At 39.0% G+C, this 17975-nt stretch overlaps 1 protein-coding gene across 3 annotated transcripts in view; it reads right to left on the bottom strand.

Annotated features, from left to right (window-relative positions):
• The window catches only part of ELOVL7 (ELOVL fatty acid elongase 7), a 79735-nt gene that overhangs the window by 11875 nt on the left and 49885 nt on the right, over positions 1-17975 (bottom strand). For all 3 annotated transcript variants that reach the window (XM_024578458.3, XM_045186255.3, XM_045186256.2), the window contains exons 2-6: positions 14552-14649; positions 7908-8098; positions 4297-4377; positions 3344-3400; positions 1019-1124 (exon numbers count right to left, since the gene is read on the bottom strand). In XM_024578458.3, coding sequence (XP_024434226.1) covers positions 1019-1124; positions 3344-3400; positions 4297-4377; positions 7908-8098; positions 14552-14615 — 499 coding nt within the window. In that variant the 5' untranslated portion in view covers positions 14616-14649. The remainder of the gene's footprint in view (positions 1-1018; positions 1125-3343; positions 3401-4296; positions 4378-7907; positions 8099-14551; positions 14650-17975) is intronic.

The following is a 17975-nucleotide window of genomic DNA, read 5'->3' as shown; positions in this document are numbered from 1 at the left end:
GAAAATCCAATGCCCGTGGACATGGTGGGGACACAGCCCTCCTGGCTCCGCTAGGTCTGGCCTCTCTTTTGTGCCGCTGGCTTACCCACGTCCTCTCATGCTCTGAGACATGAGACAGGCAGATTTTTTCCCCATGCCTAGAGAGTCTAAAGCTCAAACGAAAGTTCCTCAACAGTGGTTCCTCTTTTTTGTTTTTTTTTTTCTTTTTCAGTCTTGCAGAGTCAGAATGACTAATAGAGGTGAGCCATTCAGAGAACTGTTAAAACATAGTCTAAGATGGGCCGCAGGCCTACCTGAAGACTACTTAACTTTAAGAAACTACCATAAATAAATCACCCAACCAACTTTTGCTAATAATATAAGAATATGTCCTTGGAAATACCACTTATTTAAAAACTTTATGATAAGATAAAATTACTTAACTTCCTGTTTTTTTCCAACTGTAGATGTTCAGAAACATAAAACCCAAACCAAAGAGCTATTTTTGACTTAACAATATCAAAGCATCCTTTAGTAAGGTAGGATGCTTTAAAACTGCAATTTGACACATCTTTAAAGAACTGCTAGGGGTTAGAGTAAGTACCAATTATTAGAAGTTAGAAAACAAAGACGACATGGAACTTAAACATTCAACTCTCTGGATACATATAAGGAATAGATATATAACTATAATTCTATAAAACCAAGACTTTTACCATCTTATTTATTTATTATTGTTTATTTATTTAAAGATATTTAATAGAACCCTATGGGGAAAAAATAAAATCCAAACAAAACAGCTAAAAAAATATGTGTAGCAGACTGTACCCAAAGTCAATGCCTTCCTCAAGGATGGAGGGTTGGAGAAAGATCTAGGTAAGACTCCTGCATTTAGGTTTCAAGTAATAATGGAAGTTAGATCAAAGCAATTCTTTGATGTTTTGAGTTTCTCTTAAATCACATTTAAGGATAGATTTAGTGTTTATAGCATAAAAAAGGTTATTATTTATAATAAATAATCCCAATCTCCCTTGGCTACCTGCAGCAAATTTGACTCCAAACCACCAGGTCCATGGCATGATGGTATGATGGAAGACATGCAGAAAAGTCACTTGGCTATTTTTCTTACGCAGAACAAAAAAGATCTGAAATAATTTAAAGAAAATCAAGTTCATATAAAATCATGCAATAATTCATCTAGAGTTATAAAAATATTGGCACAGTGAAAACAATTTCACATCATAAGTTGCTTTGAAAGGGCTGACTTATAGATGCTCACAGAAGCAGCTGATTCTCCAAGGGGCAGTTCAAAAACTAATTGGTATGAAGGAATTTAGGCATGATGCCTACTCACAGGAGAATCGATAAAAAGGTAAAAAGCAATTGCATGCAGATTTGAAAATCAAAGATGTAAAGTAAAAACTATGGCCAAAAATTATCAAAAGAAATGTTATTGGTCAAAAAGAAGTCCACATGGACTTTGAAGTACATGGGAAGGTAGGGAATCAATTCTTATGACTGAAATTATTCTACATTGCTCTCTAACACATCCTACTAATTGAGGTAAGGGATTAAGCAAACTGAAAGAGGACTTGCAACAAATCAAGAGTTAGCAAGTTATAGTTAAAGAAAAGTAAAGAGGGAAAAATTTGAAGAGTTAATGGGAAAACAGGATGGAAAAGAAAGCAAAACTGCCTTGGAAAAATGAGAAGGGCAGCAAAGGTACAATTCAGACTGAATGTACCCAGTGGTTTATAGAAACTCTACAAAGGAGTAGAATAGAAAGGGTTTGGGAGAAAATTTATTTCAAAAAACATTCAAAAGCAGAATTAAATGCCAAAAAAATACTCAAAATTCAGGAGAGCAACGATGAGTGACACTTTTAAATACGGGACTGAGCAGAGGAGCAGTACTCATAGGGGTATTTCTGAAGCCTGGTTTAAAGAAGGACATAGCGGCGGCGACCATTTCCTTATGGAAGCTCGAACTGAGAACATGCAAAGCAGAAAAAATGAAGCCAAAATGCATTTGCTTATGCACATGAGAGAAAGCAGCATGGTGCAATGGAAACAGCCATAACACAGCAATCTGGGGTCTGAGGCCATCAGTAGCAGAATTCCTTTGGGTAAGTCACTTAACTTCTTGGCGTCAATGTATTTTTGGACTGAGAGCTCTGGACTTTAATAGATCAATAGTTCTCAACCCTGCCGGTGTATTACAATGTCTACGAAGCTTTTTAAAAATAGCCATGCCTGGTCTCTACTCTAGACCATTTAGACCAAATCTAGACCATTTCTAGACCATTTAGACCAAATCTCTGAGGATGGGGCCCAGGCTCATCACTTGCTAATGCAATTAAATCTACTGCATCATGAGGGCTGAGAACCACTGGACTACACCACAAGGGGTCTCAAAGTGTGGACCTTGGACCAACAGCAACAACATCACCTGGGAACTTGCTAGAAATGTGAATTCTTGAGCTTCACCCAAGACCTACTGAATCAGAAACTCTAGGGGCTGGGATATGGGCATCTGTGTTCTTCACAAGCTCTCCAGGGGATCCTAATGCATGCTATAGTTTGAGAAGCACAGGAGTGATTCTAGGCTCACTAAAGTCCTTTCCAATTGTAACACTGAGAAGGATAAGCACACTGAGATTTGCTACAAGAAATGCAGTGGTATATGTTCTGAAGAGAGAACACACTTGTCTGTCTTAGGCCCAGGACTGGTCCAGATAACCAAGCCCCACATGCCACAAATATATAATAATTATTCAGCTTTCCTAATTTGGGAACGAAGGCACACAACTTTCCTCTCCTTATGGACTCTAATTCAAGGCACTTGCTTCTCCCAGGGCTCAGTCACCCAAATGCAGAGTTTATCCCCATGCAGAGAGAGGACTCACGAGGCAGCTGAAGGTAGTTTTGATATTACTAAAATTACTGACAGGCCAGGGTTAACTTAACATTACTGTGTAAGTGTATGAATTTTGAAGCATTTATCTGCTTAACGGAGTGCGGATGATGCAGTGCTTTTGTAAGAAGGACCAAAGGTAAGATGTTCTCTGCTTTTCGCTTCCTAAACTTGCTTCCTGAAACAGCTGTCATCCATCTACAAAATGATGCAGTTTTACAGTGTATGGACGGTTATGTGCTTATCTTAAACAGGTGGCGGATACATAAGAAAACCTTTTGGAGTTTGCAAAAGACTGAAAATAAGCTTATCCTATCTATTCTCTAAAATTACTGATAATAAAATGCCTGAGGAGGAGAGATAACTGAAGTTATCAGATAACTGAACTCTAGCAGTTTATTGCTTTCATGGAACATTAAACATTTATCAAATGAGATGACTACAGACTCACAGTATCTAGTAGCTCGATAAATTTGGAGAAGTAATAAAGCCAGCAGGTGCGTACCATCTGCAGAAACACACAGAAATGTAAATTTATTTTATTTTTTTACATGGAGGAAAAACTAGTTTTTTAAAAAAAATTTTGGCAAAACACACATAACATAAAATTTACCATCTTAACTACTTCTAAGTGTACAATTCAGGGCATTGAGTACATTCACGCTTTCGTGCAATCATCACCACCACCCATCCACAGAACTCTTAATTAATCTCACCAAACTGAGACTGGGCCTATTAAACAACTCCCCATCCTCCCTTCCCCCAGCCCCTGATTACAGCCACTGTACTTTCTGTCTCCGAATTTGACTCTAGGTTCCTCATATAATAGAACCATACAGCATTCTTGTCTTTTTGTGCCTAGATTACTTCACTAGATAATGTCCTCGTGGTTCCTGAATGTTGGGGCCCATGTCAGAATTCCCGTCCCTGTTAAGGTGGTGTGATACTCTACTGAATGTACACATGCACGCTGTCTAACCATTCGTTCGCCAACGCACACTTAGATCGCCTCCACTTTCTGGCTACTCTAAACAGTGCTGCTAGGAATATGGGCGTACAAATAGCTTCTTGAGTCTTTGCTTTGCATTTTGAAGGTGTATGTACCCAGAAGTGGAATTGCTGGGTCATATAAACTCTATTTCTAGTTTTTGAGGAAAGAGATATGAATTTATTTTTAAATCCAAGAAATTCAAAAAGGAAAGCACCAATTTTCATGTTACAGAACGTGACACACCTGACTTTGATTCTTTCTGGTTGGTACGTTTTAGTTTTTTTTTCTTTCAATATATATGTTCTAATAATTGAGTCATTTACTCATTCTGAGTTCCCCTTAAGTGTTACAGATAGAGTCCAAAAAGTTTTAACGTTGAGTTTGAGTTCCAAGTTTTTCCAAGAGAAACTTACCCTCAGTGCCGTAGGCGACTGTGAATAGTCAACAATTTCACATCGAAATGAATAACCTGTACCCCAGCCAGACATTACAAACTGCAATAGAGAACATGCATTTATTTATTTTTTAATTTATTCATTTGTTCATTTATTTATTTATTTATTTACATCTGCTGGTATTTGGACTTTCTTTTTTTTATTTTTTTTTTTTAATTTTTGTTCAAGTACAGTTTTCTGCCTTTTCCCCCCACCTCTCTCCACCACCCCGGCCCTCCCTGCCTCCTTCCCCGTTTCCACTCCCACCTTGTTATTATCCATGTGTTCTTTATAATTAAGAACATGCATTTTAAAGAAGGAGGCATTTGCTCAACAGCTACAACAAAGGTAGTTCTGAACGTCCCTTCATTACGTTCTCGGCTGAATCAGCAGGCAGTGCAAAGGGAAAGGCGTCAAGAACAGTTGCAAACTAGGAACTTGCTGGATATCAGAGCAATAAGAATTTGCAAAATCATAAATTCATATATTATTTAGATAAATTGCATTTAGAATAAAATGCCCATTTCTTGGGATTAATATAGCAGAGAAGAAAGCACTGGGAGTTTTGCTTAGACATCAAATACCAGTAGGTAGATTATATATGTATCTCTATATGCCTGTGCATATGTTTGTGTATTCTAAAGGGAATAACTAGGTCTGAATTCAGTCTTTTCCAGTGACTTCCAATCTTCACAGTTAGTCAAAAAATAAATGGGCCAACCAAAATTCCTCAGTGTACTCATAAGCTGGTGGCAACAACTGCATTTCCCTGTCCTCAGCTGATGAGTGTAATGTGAGTGGTAATCATGGTCCATGGCTCTGAAAATTCAGGGTGACCAACAAAACACTCAAATACTAGTTTTGCTTTGGGTTCACATGGCAAGTTAAAAATGCAATCTAGAAAGCCTTAATTCCAGTACGCCCACGCAGTGACCTTATACTAGTGGGGAGAAGAAAAAGCCTACTGTTGATAAGACTGACCCGTCATTCAAACATTATATCGACATTCTTTCAGTCTGACGTGGGAAGGTCTTCTTTTAAAACAGTATCTGAAAATGAAAAACTTAAGGACTGTAAATTTAAATTAATGCCTATGTTAAATGTTTGGCTTAATTAAGAGTTCTGAAAATGCGACTACTTCTCTTCGTTGATGTCCTATTCTCACAAGTGCTAACATCTTCCCTAGAATGCTTTCTTTCTCAGTATAATGGTTATATCATTTTCTGCCACTGAAGTACATTTTCAGTTTCTATTTTTAATTACTAGGAAAGCTAACATGACAACTTGATAATAAATTAACTTCTAAAAAACAAAAATTTATGAGGTATTGTCAGAATAGTATTTCCATGGTAAAACAAAAAGAAACAAAGGAGAAAGAACATGTATTTGACGTGGGGTATTTAAAAACACACCATCTTTTTCTAAAGCTAGCTCCTAGCATGCACTGAGATGATTTAATCATAAATGTTAACTTGGTAAGTTATGAAATCTTGAAAATTAAGATTGGAAAAAGTATAAGTCATACTTCATGAGAGAAAAGCATCTTACAAAAAAAGTCAATAATTTTTTTTAAGGAACAAGGTAATTGTGGTACAGAAATGGCAAATTCTGCTTTACAAAATCTGTCTGTGAGGACCCTCATATTCTCCTGAGCTCAGACTTAACTTCTGGCTGATGTAAGTAACACTCTAAGTCCATTCACTTAAACTATTTCCCACTCTTCCCTACCCCAAACAAGCACTGCGCAGAATAGGAGAAACTGAGTGTCTTGGCCTTCCAGGGGGTCTTCACTGCTCTTTATTTATCAGCGTCTGACTGGTGCCAAGTAACTAGCACATTCAAACCATCACTAAAAAAATAAGGCATGTGGGTTCCTTTAGTCTGATTTACTTTGCTTTCACCTTGCTCATAGTCACGCTAATGATGTAGGTGGTGGAGGAGTTTACTCTGCAGACCAAACGCCATCATGCTCCACCCAATAAACCGTGTGTTTGGACGTGTCCCAGAGACGACACGCTGCCCAGCTGTCAAGTCTTTGTTTGAACAGGCAGTGGAACCTAACGCTTTCCTAATATTAAGTTTAAAAGCACTCTAAACATCTGTGGAGCTTTTAACAGGCTATCTCAGGCTATCAAGAAGAAAAAGTAATAATTTATATTTAGCAGCTAATAAACCCGAAAATGGACATATAAGTAACTGTAGTATTACTGGTTAATGGGAGATAGCAACTCTCAAATGCAGATATTTTCATAACTTCTTTTATGTTTCCATTGCTAAAGCAGAAATGAAAACTAACCAGTTATAACTGAATTACTTCCTGAGAGAGATAGTTGAGGACAGCACATTCAACGACACAATCAGACCCAGCATAAAGAGACCTGAGAGGCAGGCTGGCTCAACCATGACTCTATAAAATGGGAGACCTGAGGCCCAGGGGGGTTAAGTGACTTGTTCAAATCAGATAGCTAGTCAGTAGCATAACCGGGACTAACTAGCCCCTGGTCTCCCAGCTCCCAGGTCCGTTTTTAACACTGTCCTACAGGAGGCTCTATCTTATCTCCGATAATAAGCCAAGAGCATGTATTTTCTCAGTTCCCCACCTCTATGACTTCTTCCCTTTCAGTTACTCATGCTCCAGACAGGACAGTAAGGTGGCCTGAGTTAATTTCAGAAATAAAGTATAACAGAAGGAAGATAGCGAAGTAAGCCCAACTTCAGGGAGGCCTATGAGAAATGAGGCCAGAGCAGACTGAGGGGGACCTGATCAGGTGGATTCACAGCAGGAATCAGGTTGGAAGGACACATGTGCGGTCACCAGAGTGTCAAGAGAGGTCAGAGGGGCCATGATGGACTCTTCTGAGTCCAGTATGAGAAAGCACAGTCTATGATGCTGAGGAAGCCAGCCAGTACTAGGTAGTGGGGCTAGGGGGGACAAGGAATCTCAGAAAAGCAGAGAAGGAGGATGGCTGAGACATGTTAATAGCAGAGAGAGAGAAAGTGAATCCATGAGTTTGCTTTTGGGTTCTGAGATCCCCATCTCCCTTACTGACTGTTAAGGAACAGGCTCCTTTACCTACTGCTCTGTGTGAGTTTAAGTTCTCTGTTGCTCCAACGCCCACCTAAAGCAGACCAAAATAGCCCACTGTCACAGCTGATCAGAGCACCAGAGTGCCCCATCACGATGGTGACATCCCATTAGAGACAGGATGAGCTCTGATGTCAGACCTGTATGCTAATAGCAGCCCTTCACTTACCAGCTATGCTGCTTTGAGAAAGTTACTTAATTTCCCCAAGTATGCTTCCTTAACACTAACATTTATGGGTTCATTTGATCATCTATTAAGGCTAAGTGCATGCAAGTCTGCTGGCTTAATGTTAATTTTTCTCACTACCTGTGAGGAAATTATACATAGATCCTCTAAAGAGTTTAATATCTGGTTTATACATAACAATTTTAGGGCAAATCCCTGCTTAGTGAGCCAAGTTTCTAAAATTCCTTAAATCTTGAATAGTTTAATAGCCACAACAAGAAACATGAAACAGGAAGACTCAGGCAAAATTCTCCCCTTAGGAATACTAAAGACACTTGCCTCATAACACATATACACGGAAAAGAGTACTATGGAAAAATTGTACGTTATCATCGCTTTCTTGAGTTCAAAGGGCTTTCGATTTTCCATGAGCTTTGGTCCCAGGGAAGTGACAAAATAGACATAGAGTCCCAAGATGATGGTTTGTGGCAGAGGCGAGGACATAAGGAGCCAGTCTTCAACTCTTGGATCTAAGAGAAAAACAAGACATAAGTGCACATCCACTTAGCCAAGAGACAACTGACAGCAGCCAGCAGTTCTTGAAGCGAGCACCTGGACCTTAACATTGACACTGGGCTAGCTGGGCAATTATTACTACTATCTTCGGGAAGGGTAGAGGGAAGTCCTCGGGGATAATGTTGGGGATAGAAACAGGCTGTTAGCACTCCAGGCATCTAAGGGCTAAGAGAGGTAGTGGTTTCCAGCACACAGGAGAGAGTCGTGTGAAGAAACCCTCTGGACAGAGCTGAGACCTTCAGTTGAGGGATTTGGCCAGCACAAGGCAACTCTGCAAGTAAGGGGCCAGGGGAACCAATACTCCAATACTGCCCTCCTCCCTCTCTCCAGTTTCCCAGGGCCTCCACTGGGTGAACCCAACTGAAAACCAAAGGGCAGGGGAGCAAGCCCATGGATACAATCCACACTGGTCATTCCCCCAGGGCCCAGTGCAGCATGCAGAGTGAAGCTGGAGTCAGGAGATACTCAGCAAGGTCCTACCACCCATCTATACCCACTAGTAACATTGTAGAATTCCTCCACCCAGATATTCTTCTATGTACAAAAATGTTTCTGTTTTCTGTTTTCTAATGTTCTTCTTTCCCCAAGAAAACTGGGACATTTCCCATTATATCAGAATCATAAAATGGAAAGCAACCTTAGCATCTAAGTATCTAAAGTGTAGGTTCTAAGAGTCCACATAGGATATTTTGAGGGGGAAAAAATGTAATAGCCTTACAACTGTGTAAAAGGAAAGTCACCTGATCACTGCTAGTTCCAGGCCAGGAAAGTTAGATAATTGCAAACTGCCACTCAAGATGAAATGTGATTAGCTATATAATCTTAAGTAGTTTGGCGGTAATTTTACTAAATTGCCTCATGAAGCTGGAGCATTACAACAAAATAAGTATGGATAAGTTTTCATGTGCATCCTGACTAACCTTAGTTTGCTAAATACCATTACTTTTATCTGTTGGCAAAGAGAGATGAGGGGGGATTACAGCTCTTCCTCATTTAAACTGCTTATGATGTAGCTAATTACTGGAAAACTTTGAATACCCTTAAAGTCTGACTTCCTACCCAAACAGAAACTCAATAAAAGTTTTCTGACATTCATAAACATACAAAGTTGTCAAAATCAAAAATATTTTAAAATTAAGATGGTCACAGTTTAAATTGGGAAAGGCTTTGAAATCGGCTATCCAAGAACAAGTCACTGAAGTCTTTTACTGCTTCTATTAGCTTCCTTCCTTCACAAGTTTCCTGGAACATCTGTGTGCCATGTGATATTAAGAAGGCCAGGAGGGCCCTGGCCAGGTACTCAGTTGGTTAGAGCATCATCTAGATCCGCCAAGGTTTCAGGTTCAATCTCTGGACAGGGCACATACAAAAAACAACCAACGAATGCATAAACAAGTATAACAACAAATCGATGTCTCTCTCTCTCTCTCTCTCTCTCTCTCTCTCAAATCAATTAAGTGGCGGAAAAAAAGGCCACAGGGACCCCTAGCCACAGGTCCATACCTCACCAGGGACTTCTCACTAAATAAAAGTTGTGACACAACAGGGGACCATGGAACAGAATTACAACTGATCAAACTTTAATGCATTTCTTCTATCAGTGAGTAATCCAAACCTTAAATACAAAATATCATGAGCCTTATTAATATGGCAAGCTTTTACCGCCAATGAAATAAGGACTTAAATCTAGTACCGAAAAAAGACCTGTGCAAGACTGTTAATTAATTTTATCACCTTTGGATGGTTTTTATTTTTTTCTAGATGTTTCTGTTATTAAAAGACATCACAGGTATGACTAAAAACTAGTTGGTTTTCTGTAAGTGTCGGTAAAGGAATTCCCAAATTAGAGATATATTTTATTTTACGCTTTCATCCACTCAGCAGGGGGGAGAGAGTCCAATGACATCACCGTTCTGTTATTCTGCTGGTAACAGCACAAACAAAAGGAGTCAGGAAAAGCATGCTGGGCTGGCTCAGGAAACAGAAGAAAACAATCTTAAAACAAATAACGTTTTCCTAAAATTTGACATTTTAAGCATACACCTTTTAAAATACCCTGTGTGTGACTTCCAAGTTCTACAGATTTTTTTTTAAGAAAATCATTATATCCTTAGGGAAAAGCTAGTTAATCTGATTTCTTGTTATTTTTAAAGCAAATAATAAAACAAAACACTAAGCTTTTAAATCCTATTTCAGCAAAGCTCTGGAGTTTTGATTCTGACTCCCTTCCTGACTCATTATGTGCCTTGGGGCCATTGACTTAAAGTCTTTTAGTTTAATTTCCTCATCTGTGAACTGGGCATAAAACAGCATGTACTGCGGGGGGTAGTGGGGGGACTGGGCGGAAAAGGTGAGGGGATTGAGAAGTGCAAATTGGTAAAGCACAGCACAGGGAACGTAGTCAGTATTGTAATAACTGCGTGTGGTGCCAGATGGGTACTGAACATAGCAAGGGGGAACACTTTGTAGTCTATGAATGACAAACCACTACACTGTGCACCTGCAACTAATTCAAAGTGACGGTGAATGTGAAAGTAATTGAAAAATAAAATAACACAGAACAGCATGTGTCTCACAGAGGACTTAGTGGGTTACTGCATGCAAAGAGGCCAGCACAGCCTAAGAGCTGAGTAAGTGTTGCTCCTATTACGGCAGCAGGTGTCAATCCTGTCAGCGCAGCAGGATCACCTCTAGAGGGTTTAAGAGTCAAGTGGCCAAAAAAATAACTGTGGTCCAACTGAATCAGAATCCCAGGGTCCTAGAATATGGGTTGCAGGCATCCATATTTTGAAAAAAATGGCCCAGGTGACAATGATAACCTGTCAGAATTGAGAACCAGAGGTTTGGCGAGCTACTTTCTCCTACAGCAGGGCCCCAGGGTCCCTCACTAGGTGCCCTGCAACAGGCTCTCACATGGCTTCCCTGCCTCCCGATCCAATCGGCTGCATGTGGTCTTCCATACAAATGCCAAATTCCTAAAAGTAAGCTCTGCTCAGATGATTCCTCTGCTTCAATTAGCTCTCTCTACCGAGCAGATAAAATTCAAAGTCTTTAATATTTCCCATGTGAGGTAGTGGGATCCCCATGATGAAAAGTTTACAAGTCAGGTGTGGATGGTGACTCGGTGGGGGCGGTGGTAGAAGGAGGCTGCTCATTTGAAGTTGATCCTGATTCAGTCTATGATTTCACAAACTACAAAAGGTTCACGGGTGAGGTAAGCTCTGTTTCCCCCAGAGCCAAAGGACTGATGATGCATCTTCTATTTGGCAACAGAGCTGGGTTTAAGTGTCAGAAGCAGAGACAAGATGAAAGCAGAGGGTGCAAAGAAGGCAGGCTGTCTGAGAGTCCATACCCCAGTGACTACCAAAGTTCTGACTTATTACTAGCCTGATCATTCTTTTCTAAGTGTGTCCCAGAGAGAGAGTACAGGGGAAGCACAAGTGCCACATGCATAGAGTATTAATGAGCTTGTCCATCAACAACTTGTAAGGCAGTGTTCTGTTCTTAAGTAGCATGTACTAGCTCAAAGAGTACACCCTTTAAAATTCCAAGCACCAGCAAGAAGAAGCTGGAAGAAGAAGCAAGCATGTACCTCAGTACTTGGTGAAGTACTCAAGGTTCAGAATGGCAGTACTCTTACTGAGGACCCCATCTTCTTGCAAAAAGATACCAACTAAGTCTGAAAAGTTATTACCATCCAAATACAAGGAAAGTTGCTTTTTAAACATTAAAAAAAACATTATATCATTATTTTAAAATTTGGCACTTCATATCTAAGAGTCATAATAAATCCTCTTATAGCTTAAGTATTAATTAAGCCATTCTTTAATTCCATAGCTATGGAATTTTCCACATGAAATAACTATGCATGACCACAACTTCTCTAGCAATCAGAAAACCAAACAATACCAGTAAGTTTCCTGAAGGCGACTCAGGATTAGGGCCAAAGCCAAGAATACACTTGAAATTCTTGGCCCTTGATCAGGTGCTCAGAACTTCCCAGGGTAAACAGAGTAAAACTGAACTCAGATGGCCAGAAACAATTCCTAATGGCTTTCAGAGATCAATACCCGACTAAGCAGAAGCAAAACCCTTCTCCTCTTTTACTTGAAAGTGTCCTTACAAAGATGTAAATCTCAATGCAGGGGAAAAAAAGGTGAAGACACTTTTTTAAAAGGCAATACGCTATACTGAAAATATTTGAAGATGAAATTGCTCTGTCAATCATCTGGAACCACCACTCCTGCTTGCTCTGGGAAACTTCCCAAAGGCCAGAGCACTTTCATGGATATTATCTGGTAGCTGGTAGGTATCATTCTCATCTCTGTTTTTGCTAACAAAGGAACAGACTCACAGACAATAAATCACTGGTTCAAGACCACCTGGCTAGTACACAGTAGTGTCAGAACTTACATTTAGGGTTTTGCATTACATTTTCCAGAACTGCCCTCCTCTCTCAAGACTTAAGTTAGCCTAACTTCAGGTGGCAGCACTGCGTGCCTGTTCCTGTCACCCTTCCTGCACTGTTTCCAGGGCTCTCCTTGTCTCTCCATAACCACCCCTAGCCCTCGGTCCCTTTTCTGACCTAATACGCTTCAGCTTTTCAATGTAAGCATTCCTAATAAAAAGTAAAGAGTTGATCAATGAATACAAGTAGAAGTGGAAATCAGATGTAGTTCACTTTTAAATATTTTATACTTCTAACACTATACAGATATTCATCATCATTTAAATCGATTTGGCTCTTGCTTTAGCCTATTGATTATCTGAATCTCTTGGGTTCCTCCATTTGGAATAGTGAATAGCAAGGGATCTGTTCTTCTAAACAGGTGTATTTCAAAAAATGTACCCAAAACTACTGCATTCCCAAGTTCAAATCACAAGAATTCAGGCAGCAAGGCACACCTCTACTTTGAAAAGCAATTAAATTATTAACATTTAAAAAAATAAATGAATAAAAAAAACTTTTAGAAGAAAGTGAAATACAGAGTTTAAATTAAATACTGAATTTATAAGAACAAACTACTATAAACCTTCAGGGTAGAACAATCTCTAAAGAAATCTGTATGTTCTCTGCATCATTACAAAAGTTGAAAAAACTGAAAAAAAAAGGAAAAGGAAAATAAAAAGAGAAGAAGAAAATTTGAAAATAATCACTCTTTATTTCCCTCCCAGAGTGAGGCACCTCTATTTACGGGATCTTTTTTAGATCCTTGGCATTCTTCAGAGGTAAAACTGTTGGGACCTTTTTTAGTGAAATAAAATTGGTCTTCAGGAGTCTACTGAAAATGACGGCAGCATGAAACAGTGTATCATGGCTGAAATTAGTGTTAATTGGAATGTAATGCCAATTTCGGTAGGTCCCAAGAGGTGGCACTTTTTCCTCCTGAATATGGTGAGTGTGCAATTTCTGGTTGATAGGCTAGAACTAATCTGAAGTGGTCATGGTGGTGGAACATGTGTAAAATAATTCACATGTGAAATGCCAGCATACTAATCCTAATCAGAAAACACAGGTTCTAGATTTTTCTGCCAACAACTAACCATGATGTTGGCAAGGCCACCTGCCCAGGCCTCAGTTTTTTCAACTCTAAAATGAGGAGTTAGCTTTGATGATATCTAGGACCATCTCAGCTCTAAAATGCTTGATTGTCTATTTTTTTAAATTTACCTTTGTTATATATTTAGAACATTTTGTATTAGTTATAAAAGCAACACACATTTAGTAGTTTAAGGAAATCTAGGTAGAACTGCCACACAGAGATAACTGCTAACCACCACACAAAAATACACGTGGTGCTGTATAACCTGCTTTCATTTAACATATCTTTAAACTTCTTGCTGTGGGACTAAATGTTTTTCTATAACAATTTTTTTTAACGGGCAAGAGGACAATGCAGGCATTTCAGAAGTAGTTAGCGGTCACCCTAGGAAACACCCCCTGCCCATTCTGATATACCCCTGGGGCAGGGGTGGGGATGCGGCCCTTACCTTTCTAGAACCATCCTGAACAGAGCCATTGGTGGTGATAACTATTATCTCCCCGAGGAGGAGTGTTAGGGAAGAATCAAGCCCAAGAGCACGGTGCCTCTGAAATCACTCTCAATGGTTACTCGGTTGGAATGTACCATCATTTACCAACCAATTCTCTTCAATCAATATTAAAACTATTTTCACTGTTGTAAACATCACAATGAACATCTGTGTAGCTCTATCATTGCACATATCTGTAATGAAACCCCTGACACTTTTTCTTTACTAATTAGTAATAAAAATAATATTTGGGGTATCCTTGAGGGAGTCTTAAGCTATACAGTCTGCCATTCTGTTTCAGTGAAATCCTATTAAACGTGAGAATCTGTCATGAAAGGAAGGATGAGCCTCAATTAGGAAACATGGTTACTTACCAGCATGCTTGAGCCAATTACCGTAAAGACGCACTGTCCTTGAAGTGAGATCGCTGAAGGCCATTTTCCACTGGATTTACTGGCTCTTACAATAGGTTCTTCAGTAAAATAAAAAAAGAAATGCATTATGATCTATGAATGCAAATAAAGCCAAGTTTCTACTAATACAATATTTAAAATGCTAAAAGTTTAATAGGAATAACTGGCAAACCAACAAACTTTTACTGAGGGTAAATGCATTAGCGAATCACATTGAACCCTGATGGACTTGCAAACATTTAAGATTTTTTTCATCATTGTAAAAACAATGCTTACTCTGCTGGAAAAGACTAACGTTCGATGTACAAGATACAAAAATGAATAAATGATTATAAGAACTTTCCTGGCAGCATCTTCCTTTTATGCGACAACGGAAATCAGGAATGGACTGTACCTCCCACGGCAATGCTGAAGTGAAAACCCAGGAGAAGAAAGTCTAGAAGATCCAGAGAAGCTACTCTGATCCAGATTTATAGCTGATCTTCAAGCACAAGAAGAAGGTCTTCTGTATGGAAGTTTTTACAATTTAAGAGGATCAGAGGTAGAAAGAGGGAGGGAAAGAAGATTTACAAGAGCCAAGGGGAAGCTGCCTAAGTGTTTATCTGAACAGAGAGACAAGAAGAGTTGGAAATCGAGCACTGTGGAAAAACTAGCTGTGTCATACATTAAAATACTTTAAATCTTCAATAATTTAAACAGTGCGACACTGGCTCATGAAGAGGCAAACCAATGAAATACAACAAAATAGCAAGGAACAGACCAAATACATTTGAGGATTTAGAACTGCATTCCATAAATTCTAAGATGTGCACTTCCCCACATTTTAACATCTCTGAAATCAGTACGCACCTTTCAGGTGGATAGTGTGTTACGAAATGAGTAGTGTATCTGATTCCAAGTCATATGGTGGGAAGATGAAAAAGTTCTGGAGACAGATGGTGGAGACAGTTGCACAAGAATGCAAATGTACTTAATGCCATTGAACTTCATTACTTAAAAATGGGTAAAATGGTACATTAAACCTTATATTTTACTGCAATAAAAAAGAAATTTCTAGATCTACAAGAGCAAAATTGAGTCTTCCTCCCAGCACTCTAAAATAAAACCATGTTAATATTTCATATGCACGCACACACACAGGTGCATACGGTATTGATAAAGGAGGCATCTCACACCAGTGGGCACTAAATTACCATTATTTAACAGGTGGTGTGGTACGCCTGGACAGCCATCTGAAAAAAAAAGTTGGATCCCAACATTTTACTACAAACCAAAATAAACACTAAGTAGGTAAAAAATTTAAATAGGAAAAATAGAACCATGGAAGTACTGGATGACAACATGGGAGAACAAAACCTTGGAGTGGAAAAGGCCTTTGACTTAAGCTTATGTTCTCTTATTAGACATAAGACTAACAAGTTTAATCATATGAACAGCAAGAAGAAAAAAAAACCAAATGACAAATAGGAAAAAATATGTTCAATTTATATCACAGACAATTGCTATTCTTCCTAATATATAAAGAGTGCCTAGAAATTGATAAGACCTGTAAGCCAAGAGCAAATGAACAAATTCCCATAGAAAAGGAAATACAAATGGCTCTTAAAACATACAAAAAGTTGGTTAACTTTAATCACAGGAAGAAGCCTACAATATTTTATTGAATTGGATGGTCCAAAGTCCAAACATTTTTATCAGATGGGCCCAAATCCAAATATGTGTTAACTCTGTAATAAACTGATACATTGCTGCCGGGAGTGCAAATTAGTACAACCCTTACTGAGGGTAATTTAAAATTATCAGTAAAAGCTATAAATGCATAGTTTTCAACCCAGCAGTCCTACTTCTAGAAACTTACAGATGTACTCTCGTACGTGCACATATGCAGAATGATATATATCAAAGGTTCTTCACCGCACTGGTTAGTGAGAGCAAAAGACTGGAAACAAGCCAAATGCCTATTAAAAGAGGACTGGTTAATAAATGCTAATACATCTGACACCACGAAAGAGTATGCCATTGTAAAAAAGAATGAGGAAGCTGTCTCTGTGCTGATAAGGAAAGGTATCCAAGATAAATCTCTACGTGAAAAAAAGCAAAGGAAGGTACAGGACTTTTAAATGACTACATTTTATGTAGAAAAGAGGAAAGAAGAGTGTAAATTTATATTTATTTATATTAGCATAAAAGGAATTCTGAAAAGATATCCATAAGAAAGAGAATGGGGTACAAACTGGGCTGAAGGGGTGGAAGGAAGACCTATTGTCTGGTTTTTGATTCATGTAAATATATTATTACATATCCAAAAATAAAGAATTAAAATATTTTAAAGGAAAAAATAAAAGAATAAACGTAGTCACCCCTTTGCTGGCACAGTTCTTACTTAGATATCCATGCGTAAATGTGCATATACACAAAAGAGGAACTGTTATGTCAATTCCTCAAGGTCTGCCCACTCCAGAACATCTCTCCAGGTCCCGGAAGGCATCTCAGCATGCTCTCTGCTTTGGTACATCCTGTGCCCTCAAGCTGAGCTCGCACTCAAGATGTGGTGATGCCAGGGTCTTGCCAGAGTCAGCTCGGACTCTTGTTTTCCTACAGACGTTACTACAGCGAAGGTGTGATGTGGGGTTAGGCGCAGGGGCTGTGGGGTCACTAAGACCTGGGTTTGAATCCCACCAGTTAATAGCTGTGTGACCCATGGCAAAATGAAAGCTCAATTTCCTACTCTGTAAAACAGGAATTCTTCAACTCTCACAGAGTTGTTTTGAGAACCATATATTTATAAAGTGTAGAGCACAGAATCTGACAAAGAATGAAGATTCAAAGTCAGACATTATCATTTTGTAGAGACAAGTTGTGCCAATTTAATTGGAAAACATCTGGCTGAACTCATTACCTTGTACAGTTGACTGGCAGTTTATGGAACAAATGTAGAGAAAACGGTTCTACTTTCACTTCAGAAGCCTGCATGTGTGTCACTGATTATACACGATTCCTCCCTTGATGCTTTCCAATGGTCTTAAAGTGACTGTTCCCTCCCCCTCACCTTAACCACTGAGATGACAGAGCTCCAGCCATTATTTTCATAATTAAGCTTCCAAAATAATACTGTTTAAATTATTCACAATCAGACCGAAAGATTCTAAATCTATAATGCATGTGGTGGAGTTACATTTCAAAGTATTATTCTGTTTCCTGTGCAATTCCTACCTCCTCTTTTTTTTTTCACTCATTCTACCATTTTCCTCCCCTCAGCCCTTACTGAAGCACAGAGATGCAAAGAAACCAGCCTAATGCAGGTGAGAAATATTCATGGGCAGTAAACACAGTGGTCTCTGTAATCCCAAAGATTACACAAGACTGAGATGGAGGAAGAGAAAAA

The sequence above is a fragment of the Desmodus rotundus genome, chromosome 1 (assembly GCF_022682495.2).
Source record: "Desmodus rotundus isolate HL8 chromosome 1, HLdesRot8A.1, whole genome shotgun sequence".
Taxonomy (NCBI): domain Eukaryota; kingdom Metazoa; phylum Chordata; class Mammalia; order Chiroptera; family Phyllostomidae; genus Desmodus; species Desmodus rotundus.
Note: the sequence above shows the minus strand (reverse complement) of the source record. Positions and strands in the feature narration are given on the sequence as shown.